The 15,813-nt window shown below is 42.6% G+C and overlaps 1 protein-coding gene across 4 annotated transcripts in view; it reads right to left on the reverse strand.

The window, feature by feature from the left end:
- The window catches only part of sbf1 (SET binding factor 1), a 161,204-nt gene that overhangs the window by 33,378 nt on the left and 112,013 nt on the right, over nucleotides 1-15,813 (reverse strand). For all 4 annotated transcript variants that reach the window (XM_080207513.1, XM_080207514.1, XM_080207512.1 and 1 more), the window contains 8 exons: nucleotides 10,729-10,988; nucleotides 10,043-10,215; nucleotides 9,346-9,419; nucleotides 8,941-9,136; nucleotides 5,956-6,068; nucleotides 5,013-5,188; nucleotides 3,837-3,973; nucleotides 2,931-3,135 (listed from right to left, as the gene is read on the reverse strand). In XM_080207513.1, coding sequence (XP_080063639.1) covers nucleotides 2,931-3,135; nucleotides 3,837-3,973; nucleotides 5,013-5,188; nucleotides 5,956-6,068; nucleotides 8,941-9,136; nucleotides 9,346-9,419; nucleotides 10,043-10,215; nucleotides 10,729-10,988 — 1,334 coding nt within the window. The remainder of the gene's footprint in view (nucleotides 1-2,930; nucleotides 3,136-3,836; nucleotides 3,974-5,012; nucleotides 5,189-5,955; nucleotides 6,069-8,940; nucleotides 9,137-9,345; nucleotides 9,420-10,042; nucleotides 10,216-10,728; nucleotides 10,989-15,813) is intronic.

Below are 15,813 nucleotides of genomic sequence, written 5' to 3' on the forward strand. Positions count from 1 at the left end.
GACCATACAAAGTACAATGAATAGACTGGTTATCATATTACAGAAAAAGTTTAAAAGCACTGGAGGTGAAAAAATTATTTATGGGAAAGACACCTGAATGGAGAGGTTATGCCTATCATGATTGATTGGCACCCCATTCACCATAATAAATATTCGCTGCCGCCACCAGAAGTGTACAATAGCAATCTACACTGTGCACTGCAAGGCTCCTTTGACAACACCTTCCAAACACCCAATCTCTGCCACATAGGACAAAGGCACCAGATGCATAGAACACCACCACCTGAAAGTTTCCCTCCAAATAACACACTATCCTGATTTGGAACTATATCACCATTTATTCATAGTAGCTGGGTCACAGTTCTGAAATTCCCTTCCCAACAGCACTGTTCCTACGACACAGGGATGACAACGGTTCAAGGCAGCAACTAATTATCACCTTCTCAAGGGCAATTAGGGATGGGCAATACATGATAGCCCAAATTGCGATTTCCACATCCCATGAAAGAATATTAAAACATTAAACAGTCCCTCTTGCAGGGGTGACCTTGAATAGGGGATCAAGAGTAATTGAGATTAAGAGAATTAATGCATTTGAGCACGAGCAGAAGGGGTGAAAGGAAAATAATAAATTAGTACAAAGGATGAAAGAGGTCGGAGCCTTTTGTGAAGCATATACACCACAGGCTGAATGGCCTGTTTTAGTGCTGCAAATGCCTTTCAGTACTTAGTAACTTTGGTTAGGCCATATCAACAACACAACACTAAACAGGTTTCTGGTCTCCATTGTACAAACAGGACTTTAGATGCAGAGTGTAAGAAACAAAAAGATTCACAAGGGGTGTCAGAAAACTGAGGTTAAAGCTATAAGGGAAAAAATGAACAAGCTGAGAGGGACTTTTTCTCAAGAAAAGAGAAGGCTGAAGGATGACAGATAGACAATTCAAGAGTGAGATACAGTCGACTAGGAAAATACTTCCTCTTGTGGGGTAGTCCAGAACTAGAGGTCATACATAAAAGATAATCACTGAATATATAAGATAATCATTGAATTCTGGAGAAAGCTCTTTACCCAGAATGTGGAACTCACTGTCACAAGGAATGGCTGAGACAAACATAATAAATGCATTTAAGGAGAAGACATAAGCATGTGAAGGAGAAAGGAATAAATGGAAAGAGCAGTAGGGTTAGATGCAAAGGGGTGTAAGGAGGCTTACGTGAAGCATAAATACAGACGCAGACCAATTAGGCCAAATGGCTTATTCTTACTCTTGATTAGAGGTAACAGATAAAAACCCCCTCAAAGTTAGTGCAGGTGCTGAAATGTAATATGACAACAAGATGATGAGATATTTCCAAGGGCCTGAGCTTCTTGTGTATTTTTGTTTCAGGGATTCAGTGCCTTTATTTCTACTGGGAACAAGTTGTTTATCGGTCAGACAACTGTGCTAATAGTCTAAATTTCAGGATGGAAAGGATTGCCCAGTTTAGCAAGACCATCTAAGTCATTAGTAGGTCTGGGACAGTTGTGTCTTGTTCTGAGGTGGCAGTCACATGACATTCTACTCAAAATACTTTGAATTTAAATTCAAAGCAAGAAAACATACAAGGTCTACCTTTGCGATACCCAATTCCCACAGAGCCCCTCCCTACAGTTTCAAATTCTCCCAAAGTTCACGCCTATAGCATCCAACACTCCCAGAGCCCAACCCTGCAATACCCAATTCTCCCAGAGCCCATCCTGGTAGTATTCAATTCCCCCAGGTCTCATCCCGATAGCATCCAATATTTCCAGAGCCCATCCCTGCAATACTCAATTCTCCCAGAGCTCATTTAGGCAGTATCCAATTCTCTCAGTGCCCATTCCAACAGTATCCAATTTTCCTTGTGTGCATCCGTACCATACCCAATATACCCAGAGCCCATCTCGATAGTTTCCAACTCTCTCAGAGCCTATCCCTTCAATGCCCCATTCCTTGCAATCTCTCAATTTTCCTTGGGCTCATCCCTTTATTATCCCAATTCCCTGAAAGCCACGCACCTTATTAATTTTTATGCCTCAAAACAATTGTCAGTTTATATTCTACCGATATAGTAATCATGTTATCACATTATCAATATATGAAAAGAATTAGGACGTAAGTTGAGTAAATTACAAAGTATAAATATTCTGGGAAGAGAATTCCTAAATATAGGCCAAGGAATGCTAGAAACTGATGAAGGTTGTGAAATGTAATCACAAGGAAAACACAGCTCAAAAAAAGCACAACAAGAGGATATTCTCCAAATATCTCAGGATTAACAAAAGGTTAAAAAAGCTGTCACAAATTGACATTGGAAAAATGGTGCTCGTAAATTCAGAAATTGCTGAAATATTTCAACGTTATTGTACAACAGCATTCACAAAGAGGTAGAAAACCAGTAATTGTTTCAAGGCAAATGTAGATGCAAAATATTTAGTCTCATGAGGGGCACATTGCGGGGGATTGTTCAAACTTCAAGTACCAGAGATTGATGGCTCTAACACCATTTATCCCAGGATTTGGAAGGAAGTAACCACCGAGTCCTGTTCAGATGTTTCTCAGTGATTGATGGCTCTAACACCATTTATCCCAGGATTTGGAAGGAAGTAACCACCGAGTCCTGTTCAGATGTTTCTCAGTCACTGGACTTGAGCCAAATTCCAAAGGATTGGAAAATAGCAGATGTGGTTCCCATCTTTAAAACAAGTTTGAGGGGCACATCAGTCTTACTTCTCATGCTGGGAAGTGTTTGAAACATCATATGAGGAAGCATATGGACGGGCAGCCACTAAATATTGTGATGTTGCACTTAAACTGAACTATTACTTATGGACAGTTTGGAAGTTGATTTGATCAAACGACAATAACAAACTGTCTGAACCCGACTTGGATTTTATGAAAACTCACCTCCTACAGACGCTGTACATGCGATTTACTGTAGTTATTCGGAATGGCTCATTCTTCGATCTAGTCAGACTGTTACTGAGCGTGCCCAAGCCCAGGCGCTGGTAGTCACGGCAACAAGCTCGCTCTACCATGTGGCTCATGGTTGATTTATCTGATCTGATGGTAGTGGAAAGTGTCAGTGCATTCTGCTCCATCTCTTCCGAAACTGCAGAAAGAAACAGCATGTCAGGAGGGGACGAGATCAGACAGGGGATAGAAGAGTTGTTTCTCACATAGACACATGGAGCGTGAGACAGTTTTAGTGCAGGAATATGCACGGTGACTTTACATGGTCTGGGCTGACAGTGAGAGAGTGCAGCACAATCAAGGGGCAACGTAGCATCCCATCAATGGTGCCCCTCCTCAATGTGCAGCAACCTTCAGCAGTGATTTTCCAACAGTATAGTGCTCCAAAAATAATGACCTTTCAATAGGGCGGTACTTTCACAGTACTGTGCATTTCATAGTGTAGCACTGCCACGGTATTTGCCTACAACAAATATGACCCTACCGAGGGTGCAATGTCCACTGGTTATGGCCCCTCAGACAATGCAGTTTCCCTCAGTCTTAGCCACATTCTCCCCCTCTTCCCCTAAAATACTGTGCAACCTTCTTTATTACTGTCCCTCAAGAAATGCCGTGCTTTCACAGCCAAATGCAGCACACACTCAATACTGCCTTCTGCTATTGCTCTCCCAACTGCAGTGCAGTGCTCACTGAATTCTGGCTCTCACACAGTGCAGAATATATGCAGGCTTATTCAACAAGTATCTCCACCATCCAACAAAGCCCATGTTCTACTTGCTAATATCTAAACCCAGCAATGACTAGCAGGCCTTGGCTACCAGATGTTGACTGATCACATACCAGAAATTTGGTCTAGATTGTCACCGTGTGCGGGAGTAGCTCGCTGGTCCCAGGTTGGGGGCGTATATTTCTTTCTGGTCACATACTGTCGCCCAATTGTCTTCTTTGCATTCTTCATGATATTCCTTGACATGGTTCTGAATAGATTGAATCACAACTATTTTTAACTTCAGAGAGATTGATTTCTACTGATAGTTGATATCAATTAATTCCCAAAGAATGTTTAAGCCATAAAAGGGTCAGTACAAATGCTGGTACAAATCTCATGCAAGGCAATGGGTCTCTGTCTTTACAGATTTTGACTTGCTACTGACTCAAGACCATGCATCTGTCAGGAACTTTAGAAACAGCACACCAAATGCATTTTACTGCTTAGTCATTCATCAGATGTCAGTCTTAAACTTGAGGCAGGCCAATCAGGGAGAGGATAAGTCAAGGTTTGAGCAGCATACACCTGATAAGAGCACACCTCTAGCAATTTACACCAATGACCTTCAGCTCTTTTCCCTGGTGTCCTTGGATCTTCTTTTGTAGTGCTGCATGACAGGTATATCCCGATGCCTTTAGCCATGAAAACTAGTACTTCCTATTTTCCCACAGATAAACGAAAGATAAAAATGTTGATGTGCCCTGATACAGATGGTGGGAGATGTGCACTGACACCAATGGTTTGGAGGCTTAAAATAGATATGGGATAGACACAGTGGGTGTCATTTTGAGTTCACAGTCACCAGAGGCATGCGATGTCCCCATTTTTTCAGCCAATGTTCACTGTTTAAACTTGCCTGGAGAACAGGCAACTTGCAAGAAGAGAAAGGGCTCCATATTTTCTCACAGTAGGAGGGAATAAAAAGAACTAGAACAGTTGGCCAAAATTAGAAAAGAATTATGTTAAAGTACTAGGCTCTGAGTGGAATGTCTCTACTTTGCAGGGAGTTGCATGATTTCTCCTTCCATACTCTGCACTAAACGCCCTCACATGCCAGGCAAGAAAGCTGTTGAGAAGGGTTTGAATGTGTGTCAGGGGATATGGAGCAGGTGATCTTTAGGTACCAATTGAAATCAGGGGGTTTAACACTTGGTAGCACAATGGGCTGGAAGACCACACCACCATTACTGATAGCTGCCCTGCTGGCTTCCATTCATGGCTGTTCCCACACACACTCCCAGCCTCACCTCAGTGATGGGTTCTTCTCTTTCTGCTTGGACTCCACAACTTGCTTAGGCGACTGGCCTACAGTGAATGCAAAGGTGTTGTGCACATACTGTGGGTACCTCAGTTTGTGGATGTGCTTCCGAAATATTTCCACCATCTCAGATGCCACCTCTTCATCAAAGGCTATCTTCATCAACTGTTAGGGAATAAAAAGGAACAGATGAAATAACACTGAGGGTGGGGCTTTTGAGAGGCATCTCTAGAAATTACACAAACTCTTTTTCTGGTTTTTAATTACCTTGGTAATATGGCTCAATATTTACAGGAAATGCTGGGAAGATGGTTATTTTGATAAAGGGATAAATACAAGACTCCTGCCTTGTTATTTTCTCCCCTAAATGCACCTCCTTGAAATAAGAACCGTTACAAGGCTCACCTGCCCTATCAATTCCAGACACAAGCTGTAAGCAGGCAAAAGCATTCTACGACATACCAAAGAACAGAGGTCAGTAGAGAAGTAGATTTAAATCAAACAAACTTCAAACCAGATAAAACGAAGGAAAGCAAAGCTAAGATGGAACGATTAGGTAAATGGAAAGTATGGTGGGAAGGGAGGAAGAAAAATTGCTTAATTTAAAGTGAAACTGTAGAGCAAGAGGCCAACAAAGCTTATCAGCAAAGGCAAATATTAAAATGTTATTCACGATACTCAAAATACAGAACTGTGGAAATCCTGAAATCCTTTAAGATAAGATTAAATGCTATAAATGGGGGGCCGTAGGGTCGATTAGATGGATGAAGCTAGTGCAAAGGACCTTTATCCACGAATACCCTTCATTCATACTGGCTCAGTATGTGTTAATTCCCAGACCCTCCAGTTTATGGATATTTACAGATTGTAAAATAGGCTCTTCGGGTTAATGAAAGTCAATGAGCACTGCCAATGCTCTCCATGAGCCTTACCTGAAAGGTGGAAGAACGCAATTGGAGCACATCCTGGAATTCCTGCTGGTTAATCTTCTTCTCTTTGGTAAAAGAGGCAACAGGGAACGAACGAATCACAGTCTGTTCTCCAGCTGACAAAATGGAAAGAGAAAATTTATAGTACTCCAGAAATCCAGAGTCTCCTTACACTAATCCAAAAACACAGGCAGTCGTTACATCAGCGACTGCTTCTAAAACTTTCTCTCACTGTTATCCCATCCTGAAGCTTAAAAATTGCCCTGATCCTAGAGTTTGAGCCAGAAGAGTGACGGGGGAGCCATTAGAGTGCAAGGAGAGAACGTGCAGTGGCTGCGAGAATGGGGGATTGGCACTGCCTTTTTTAGAGCAGGAATTGGTCAGTTAGGTCACACCAACCAGTGAAAAAAAACCCAGCAAGATTTAAAGAGGCCTCGTAGTTGTTAACAGTGGGTTGGAGCTCCACAGCGCTTGCGACCCCAAAGTTTTATCTGGGTTCACGACCTACGTTTGGGAATCCCCACAATACATTAACCTGAAGCCCTCAATTAGACTCTAGCTTGTAACTCAGTCCTAAGTGCCCATTGCCCCAGAGGCATCGACAGTATCAGTAGGAATGATTATCGCACAGTCATTGTAGAGGCAAAGTCCCATCTTCACATCGAGGATACTCAGCATCATGTTGTATAGCACTACAACTATGCTAAATGGGATGGACTTTGAACAGATCTACCAACTCAAGTCTGAGCATCCATAACGCGACATGGGCCATCAACAGCAACAGAACTGCACTCAACCACAATCTGTAACCTCATGGCCTGGCATATACCCCACTTTATCAATACCATCAAGCCAGGGAATCAACTCTGGTTCAGTGAGGAATGCCAGGAACACCACCAGGCAGATCCAAAATGAGCTGTCAACCTGGTCATGGTAAAAACAGGACTGTTTTCATGTCAAGCGATTCCACAACCAACAAACTAGGTCTAAGCTCTGCAGTCCTGCCACATCCAGTGTGAATGGCAGTGAATAAGAAGGAGGAGACTGTACAAATATCCCCATCCACAATGATGGAGATCCCAGCACATCAGTGTGAAAGATAAGGCTGAAGCATTTACAACAATCTTCAGTCAGAAGTGCCGTGGATGATCCACCTCAGCCTCCTTGGGAGGCCCCCAGTGTCCCAGGTGTCAGTCTTCAGCCAGTTCAAATCAATCCACGTGATATCAAGAAATGGCTGACAGCACTAGTACTACAAAAGCTATGGACCCTGACAATACTCTGGCAATAGTACTGACAGGGCTTGTTAGGCCGAAGGGCCTGTTTCCCGTGCTGGGTTGTTCTTTGTACATCCCTAGCAAAACTATTCCAGTGCAGCTACAACGCTGGCATCTACCTGGCAACATGGAATATTGCCCAAGTACGTCTTACACACAAGGAACAGGACAAATTCAACCCAGCCAATCACTGCCCCATCAGTCTACTTAAGTTCATCAGCAAAATGATGGAAGGGGCCATCAACAGCATAATCAAGTGGCACTTAAGCAGCAATAACTTGCTCACAGATGCTCATTTTGGATTCCACTAGGGTCACTGAGCTCCTGACCTCATTACAGCCTTGATTCAAATATGAATAAAAGAGCTGTATGCCAAAGGCGAGGCGAGTGTGACTACCCTTGATATCAAAGCACCATTTGACTGAGTATAGCATCAAGGAGCTCAAGCAAACTGGGGTCAATGGGAATTCAGGAAATCCTCTGCTAGTTGGAATTATACCTGGCACAAAAGATGGCTGTGTGGTTGGAGGTCTTCACTGCAGGAGTTCTCAAGGTACTGCCCTAGGCCCAATCTTTAGGTCCTTCCATCATAAGACGTGGGGATGTTCACTGATGACTGCATAAAGTTCAGTACCACTGGTGACTCCTCAAGATACTGAAGCAGAAAATGTCCAAATGCAACAAGACCTGGACTATATCCAGGCTTGGGCTGATAAGTGGCAAATAACAATCGTACCACACAAGTTTCAGGCAATAAACATCTCCAACATCTAACCACTGACCCTTGACATTTGATGGCATTACGATTGCTTAATCACCACTATCAACATCCTAGGGGGTTACCATTGATCAGAAATGGAACTGGATGAACCATACAAACACTGTGGCAACCAGTTCAAGTTAACGGCTAGGAATCCTATGGTAAGTAACTCACTTCCTGACTCCCCAAAGCCTGCCAACCATTTAGAAGGCATAAATTAGGAGTGTAACGGAATACTCTCCTCTTGCCTAGATGACTACAGCTCCAAAAATACTCAAGAAGCTTAACACCATCCAGGACAAAGCAGCCTGCTTGATTGCTGATCCTTCCACAAATATTCAATCTCTCCCAACAAAGTCGCAGCTGTGTGTTCAATTTACAAACTGCACTGCAGCAAGTCACCAAGGTTCCCGAAGAAGTAACTTCCAAACCCATGACCACTATCATCTAGAAGAACAAGAGCAGCATATACCTGGGAACACCAACACTGGAGATTCCTCTCCAAGTTACTCACCATGCTGACTAAGAAATATTTTAGCATTTCTTTAACATCGCTAAGCCAAAATCCTGGAATTCCCTCCCTAACAGCTGTGAGTGTACCTACACTTTAGGGACTATATGTTCAAGGCAGCTCACACCACCACCTGAAGGGTAATTAGGATTGGACAATAAATGCTGGCCTAGCCAGCAACACCCACATCCCATAAATAATTTATTTTTAGCAATTCTATGTATAAATTCCCCAGACCCCTCTACTAGATTCCAGCCTGTAATTCACATGCATACCTGTTATTCTACATAAAAACCTGCCCCAACTTTCTCAGACCCCATTATCAGATTTCTGTCAGTAACTCACTTTATACAAATCACCTGGCCTAACTTCTCAAATAGATCCTAGTCTATACCACGCAAATCTGATCTGATACGGCATCTGTGTTTCTGACTTCTTACCTAGTGTTTCAAGGGGCGCCCCTTTGAAGATGATGCGGTAGGTAGTGAGGAAAATGGCACCCTCTGCTGGCATGATGGGTGGGCCTCCTAAGGAACCACTTACTGATTCCTCGCGTCCATCTGGCATCAGAATTACTCGCAGTGCTTCCATTACCTGTTCCTCCCCAACCAGCAGTGCAGGGCGCAGAAGTTTAGGCTGAAGTCAGAACCAAGTAAGAGAGAAATCATTGTGTGACAAAAATAAACTAAATTTCATACAAAGGAGCATTTTAATGCACATCAACTGAAGAAACATACCACAAATGGAATTAGTAGCTACAAATTTTTCCAGAATTAGAATCATGAATGACTAGGATAGTTGTGTGGAGAGACACACAGGTCACCGTGAACTGCGAATATGCTCACCTTCTGAATAGCGGGAAGGCGTTTGCTTTCTCGATGAACAGCATCCAATGTCTCAATATGCATCTGTACAATGTCTGTCAAACCAGAAACGTAAAACACATGAAAACATGAATCCCAAAATAAAGAATGATTTTCCAGCCAACACATAAGATAAAGGGGGGAAAGGTTCAGAGACCGATTCCACTAGTTGAGGGGTTTGGGATAAGGGATAAGGGAAGATGATATCAGATTTAGGACACGGGACAGGACGAACCCTTTTCAATGTACTGATATATACAAAGGGTTGTGAAATGTTTGGCCAGTGTTAGTGAAACCAGAAACCGTGTCAACATTTAAGAATTGGTTCAAAAGGAAAATACTGCAGATTCTGAAAATTGGAAAGTCATCATCAATCTGAAACATCAATTCTTTTTCTCTCTTTACAGAAGTTGCTTAACCTAAATACTTCCAGCATTTTCTCTCTCTTTAGATAAGTGATTGTCTGCCTTCATTGCCCCATCAAACATTCCCCAGAGCTGACACATACAGAATAAATTCTCCCCCTACACTATCCCATCAGCACTAGGCTGAGGCACTTTGTCATACAGGGCCAGTTTTTGCTGGATAAAGTGAGGGCTTTAGTACTTACAGTTATACAGCATCCATGAGCCTGAGCCACAGGGTAATGAAATGTGCCAGACATGAGATCTCAACTTACCTGGTAAATTGGCGTGAAGTGCTTTCAAATGGTCATTACTGACACCGCTCTCTGTGCAGACTTTATCCACAAATCTATTGATGAATCGAACCACTGAATTTGCCACATCAGAAGTTTCTGCATCCTCAAACCCACTTTCAGTATCATAGCTCTCAGCCACACTGCCTGCAATACTGGAGAACAGAGAGGATCAATCAGGGCACAGCACTGAGTTCTGCTATGGTATCTCACACCAGAAGTTAATGTGAGAAAACAGCATCACCTGGCACAAGCCCAATATAACCCACAAAGATCAGAGACCACACAGAAAATATTTAGCATTACACATGCCTTGTATTGCACAATGTGTTTCAGTAGAATTTTACACTGAATCCCAAGATTATTTTTCCCACCCTACTTTCATAGACGGGGATATCTCAGTCTCGAGTAACCTGTACTGGAGGTTGGGTTTCACTGAGTGATCATTAGTACAGGCTGAGGTTTCATGGGCTAGTAGTTAGAGATAAAACTGGGCTAAGAGTGTGTCTGAGTGACCTTGAGCAGAGGCAGAGCTTTCACTGTGTCTGAAAGCAACAGCTAACAGAGGCTGGGGTTTCAATGCGAGTAAACATTAGCCAAGGTTGGGGCTTCACCATCTGGTAGCACAAACAAGAAACAATGACAAAGTAAGCGATGTTCATCCTGACCTGCTTGTTACAAAGCTGTTGCTCACACTTTCCAAGTCTCCAACAGCAGTACTGCGGAGCAGACGATTCTTGCTAGTATCAAGTGGCAACAGCAGGTAGGTCAGGCGATTGCCATAATGAATGGCCTGACTGTACACTATGCTCTCCTCTTTATCAATCAGTTCTTGCTGCTTCTCTTTGCTACGGGTTGGCCACATGCGCAATTGTTCTGCTGCCACTTCCAGTGCTGACTTCTGCAGCTTCTCATCACTGTCGCAACCCTTCAAAAACACAATGGGCAGAATGCTTGCATCATCAGTCTGTGCAACATTTCACTATGGAACATATCTCATACATAAGCAATCACAATACTCTTTCAATGCCACTGATATCCTTCCTTTTGCATCTGGGGAATAACTGAGTGAATGCCAGCACATGCTGATGTTTCACTGTCTACAGCTCGCACAGGCTGGGGTTTCATTGAGTACAAGTAACTGCTGGCATAGACCATAAGAATTAGGCCATTCAGCCTCCTAAGCCTTTTCCACCATTCAATTAGATCATGTCTGATCATCTACCCCAATGACACTATCCCTCATTGTCTCCATGTTCCTTGATGTCCTTAGTCTCCAGGATCTTTTAATTTCTGTAATGAATATGCGCACTGATTGAGCGTCCAAAGCCTTTCAGGGTAGAGTATTCCAAAGATTCACCACTCTGCATGAAAAATTTCCTCCTCATTTGTCTTAAATAGCTACTCCTTATCCTGAGATTATGTCCCCGGTATTCGGCACTACAAGAAGTCTCACAATACCAGGTTAAAGTCCAACAAGTTTATTTGACAGTAAACCCACTAGCTTTTGGGGTTTGCCCCTTCGTCAAGTGAGTGAAGAGTTCTGGTCACAAACAGAGCATATATAGGCACACACAGTTTACAGAATACTGATTAGAACGCGAGTCTACATACGAGTGTGTTGAGACACTCCTTACCGTTCATCCCAGTCCAACACCGGCATCTCCACATTTAGACGCTCCAATCAGGGTAAACACCTAATCTACATTTATCTTGTCACGCTCTAATTTTATAAATTTCAATGAGGTCATTCTTTGAAACTCTAGGGAATACAGATCTAGTCTCTTTAATCCTGCATCATAAAACATCCCAGGGATTAATCTGATAAACCTCTGCTGCACTCCCTTTATCACAAGTATATTCCTCCTTAGATAAGCAGACCAAAATTGTGCACAAAACTCCAGGAGCAATCTCACAAAGCAACACATTTTTCTCCTGTATTCAAATTCCTTCGCGATGAAGGCCAACATACCATTTACCTCCTAATTGCTTGCAGCATCTGCATGCTAATTTTAGTGACTCATGAACAAAAATGGCTAGGGTGCTTTGGACAACTAACACTTCCCAACCTCTCAAGGATTTAAATATTTTGCCTTTGGTTTTTCTACACAAGTGACTAACTTCACAGTTATTCACATCATACTACATCTGCTATGTTCTGGCCCACTTACTTAGCTTGTCCAAGTCCTCTTGAAGCTTCCTTACACCTTCCTCAACTTGCGTTCCTACCTAGTTTGCTGCCATCAGGAAATCTGGGAATATTCCAGTTGGCCCCCACATCCGAATAATTTAAGTATATTTGGAACAAATGTGGCCCCAGCATTGATCCTTATGGTACTCCACTTGTAACAGCATGCCATCCTGATAATGATCCATTTATTCCTACTTTCTACTTTTTCAACCAATTCTCAATCCATGTTATTTTTTTCCTCAATCCCTCAATAAAATTAGAATGTATGCACTCTAATTTTATTTACTAATCACCTGTGCGCGACCTTATCAAAAGCATTCTGAAAATCCAATACACCACACCTACTGGTTTTGCTTCATCTATGCTACAAGTAAAAAGATCCAACCAGTTTGTCACGCATGATTCGCCTTTCATAAATCATTATCAGCATGTCTATAGTAACCATCTCCAGCTCAAGTTTCAAAGCTGGACTGGTGGCTGGAGACACTGTGGAGCATCCGCAGGTCAGAGTATCATGGATAGCACGTAGAGAAGTGTTGACACTACAGGCTCAGATTCTGCAGGCAGGAAGGGAATGGGTGACCACCAGACAGAGTGAGATAGGCAGGTATAGCAGGAATTTCCTGTGGCCATTCCCCCTGTAAAACAGATATACTCCTTTGGATACTGTTGAGGGGAATGACCTCTGGGCAAAGCAGCAGCAGCCAAACCTGTTGTACCATGGTTGGTTCTGCTACAGAGGGGGCAGGTAAAAAGTGTGTCATTGCAGGAGTTATAGGGGATTCAAACGTAAGGAGAATAGACAGGTGTTTCTATGGTTGCAAACAAGACTCCAGAATGTTGCATCCCTGGTACCAAAAAAATGTCTCAGAGCAGGTACTGGACATTCTGGAGGGGAAGGTGAACAGCCAGTGGTCGTGGTACATATTGGTACAAACGACAAAGGTTAAACAAAAGAATGAGTCCTAAAAGCAGAATACAGGGAGCTAGAAAGAAAGTTAAGGTATTGGGCCTCAAAAGGTAGTGTTCTCAGGATTACTACTGGTGCCTTGTGCTAGTCAGAGTAGAAATGATAGGATATATTGGATAAATATGTTGCAGAAGAGATGGTGCTGGGGGAGGATTCCATATTCCTGGGACACTGAGATTGGTTCTGGGGGAGGTGAGACCTGTACAAATTGGATGGGTTACACCTGGGCAGGACTGGGACTGATGTCCTAGGGGGACTGTTTGCTATAGGGGTTGGAGAGGGTTTAAACTAAAATGCCAGGCGGATGGGAACCTATGTAAGGAGTCAGAGAAGGAGGGAGCAAGAACAAAAACAAAAAGTAGAAAAGGGAATAAGAAAAGCGATGGGTGGAGAAACCAAGGCCAAAGTTCAAACAGGGCTACAGAGAAAAACATTGGGAGCAAGGCAAACAATGTTAAAAAGACAAGTTTAAAGGCTCTGAGCCTTAATGGGCTGAGCATTTGCAATAAAGTGCATGAACTAATTGCGCAGATAGATGCGAATTGATACAGTATAATTGGGATTACGGAGAGATGGCTGCAGGATGACCAGAGGTGGGAATTGAACGTGCCAGGCTATTCAATATTTAGGAAGGACAGGCATAAAGGAAAAGGTGGTGGAGTGACACTGCTGGTTAAAGAGGAAATTAACACAATAGTGAGAAAAGATATTAGCTCTGACAATGTGAGTCTGTATGGGTAGAGTTGAGAAATACCATGGGGCAAGGAACATTAGTGGGTGTCATATATCAACCCCCAAACTGCAGTGCTAAATGTTGGGAGTGGCATTAAACACGAAATTAGAGATGCATGTGAACAAAGGAATATTGGTGATCATGAGTGATTTTAATCTGCATATAGATTGGACTAATCAAATTAGCCACAATGCTGTACAGAATTATTCCTGGAGTGTATACGGGATGGTTTTCTTGACCAATATGTGAAGAAGCCAATTAGAGAACTTTTTTATCAAGATGAAGAGCGAAGTAGTTGATTCAGAGACTAAGGTGCTAAATCTTAATAAAGGAAATTATGAGAATGAGGCATGAGTTGGCCTTGATAGGATGGGGAGTGTTAATTAAAGGGATGACGATGGATAGGCAATGGCAAACATTCAAGAAACACATGGGGGAACGATAATAACTGTTTAATTCTATCTGGCACAAAAGCAAAATGAGTAAGGCGGCCAATCCATGGCTCACAATGAAAATTAGAAAGAGTATCTGACCTCAGAAAGAAGCATACAGATTAGCCAAGAAAAATAATAGGTCTGAGGATTGGGAGCAGTTTAGAATTCAGCTAAGAAGGGCCAAGGGATTGATTAAGAAGGGGAAAATACAGTGCAAAAGTAAGCTTGCAGGGAACATAAAGACTGACACTAAGAGTTTCTATAGCTACATGAAGAGAAAGAGGTTGGTGAAGACAAATGTAGGTCCCCTACAGGCAGAAATGAGGGAAATGTATAATAGGGGACAGGGAAATGTATAATAGGGGACAAAGAAATGGCCGAGCAACTGAATACATACTTTGGTTCTGTCTTCACAAAAGAAAACACAAATCAGATGCCAAGAATGTTGGAGAATGCAAGATTTAGTGAGGGGGAAGAACTGAGGGAGATCAATGTTAGCAGAGAAATGATGCTGGGAAAATTGATGGCATCGAAAGTGGATAATCCACATTCCAGAGTACTTAAGGAAGTGGCTCTAGAGATACTGGATGCATTGGTGGTCACCTTTCAGGATTCTACAGTCTCTGGGAACAGCTCCTGCAGATTGAAAGATAGCTAATGTCACTTCAATATTCAAAAAGGGAGGTAGAGAGAAAACAAGAAATTATAGACCAGTAAGCTTAACATCAATAATGGGAAAAATTCTCGAATCCATTATCAAGGAATTTAAAGCAGAGCATTTACGTTCTTATGCATTTAGAAAGCAGTGGCAGGATCAGGCAGAGTCAGCATGGATTTATAAAGGAGAAATCATGCTTGACAAATCTGTGGGAATGCTTTGAAGGTGTAACTAGTGGAGTTGACAAGGGGGAGGGGAACCAATTGATGTGGCGTGTTTGGATTTTCAGAAAACAGTCTGACAAAGTCCTGCATAAGAGATTATCGTGCAAGATTAAGGGGGAGGAAGGAGTGTATTGAGATGGATAGAAAACTGGTTGGCAGAGAGGAAACAGAGTAGGAATTAATGGATGCTTTCCAAATTGGGAGACATTAACTAGCAGGGTGCCATAGAGATCAGTGCTGGGACCCCAGCTATTTACAATATATAGTAATGATATGGATGAGGGAACAAACGTAACATCTCAAAATTTGCAGATGATACCAAGTTGGGTGGGAGGATGAACTGTGACGAGGACGCAGAGAATGATCTGGACAGGCTCGGTTGAGTGGACAAATCAGTGACAGATGAACTATAATTTGGATAAATGAGAGGTTATTCACATTGGAAGCAAAAATAAGGCAGCAGATTACTATCCGACTGGCTATAAATTGGGAGAGGGGAGTGTGCAGCAGGACCTGGGAGTCCTTGTGCAGTCACTGAAGGTA

This window comes from Carcharhinus amblyrhynchos, chromosome 19, assembly GCF_965287045.1.
Source record: "Carcharhinus amblyrhynchos chromosome 19, sCarAmb.v2.hapA, whole genome shotgun sequence".
NCBI lineage: Eukaryota > Metazoa > Chordata > Chondrichthyes > Carcharhiniformes > Carcharhinidae > Carcharhinus > Carcharhinus amblyrhynchos.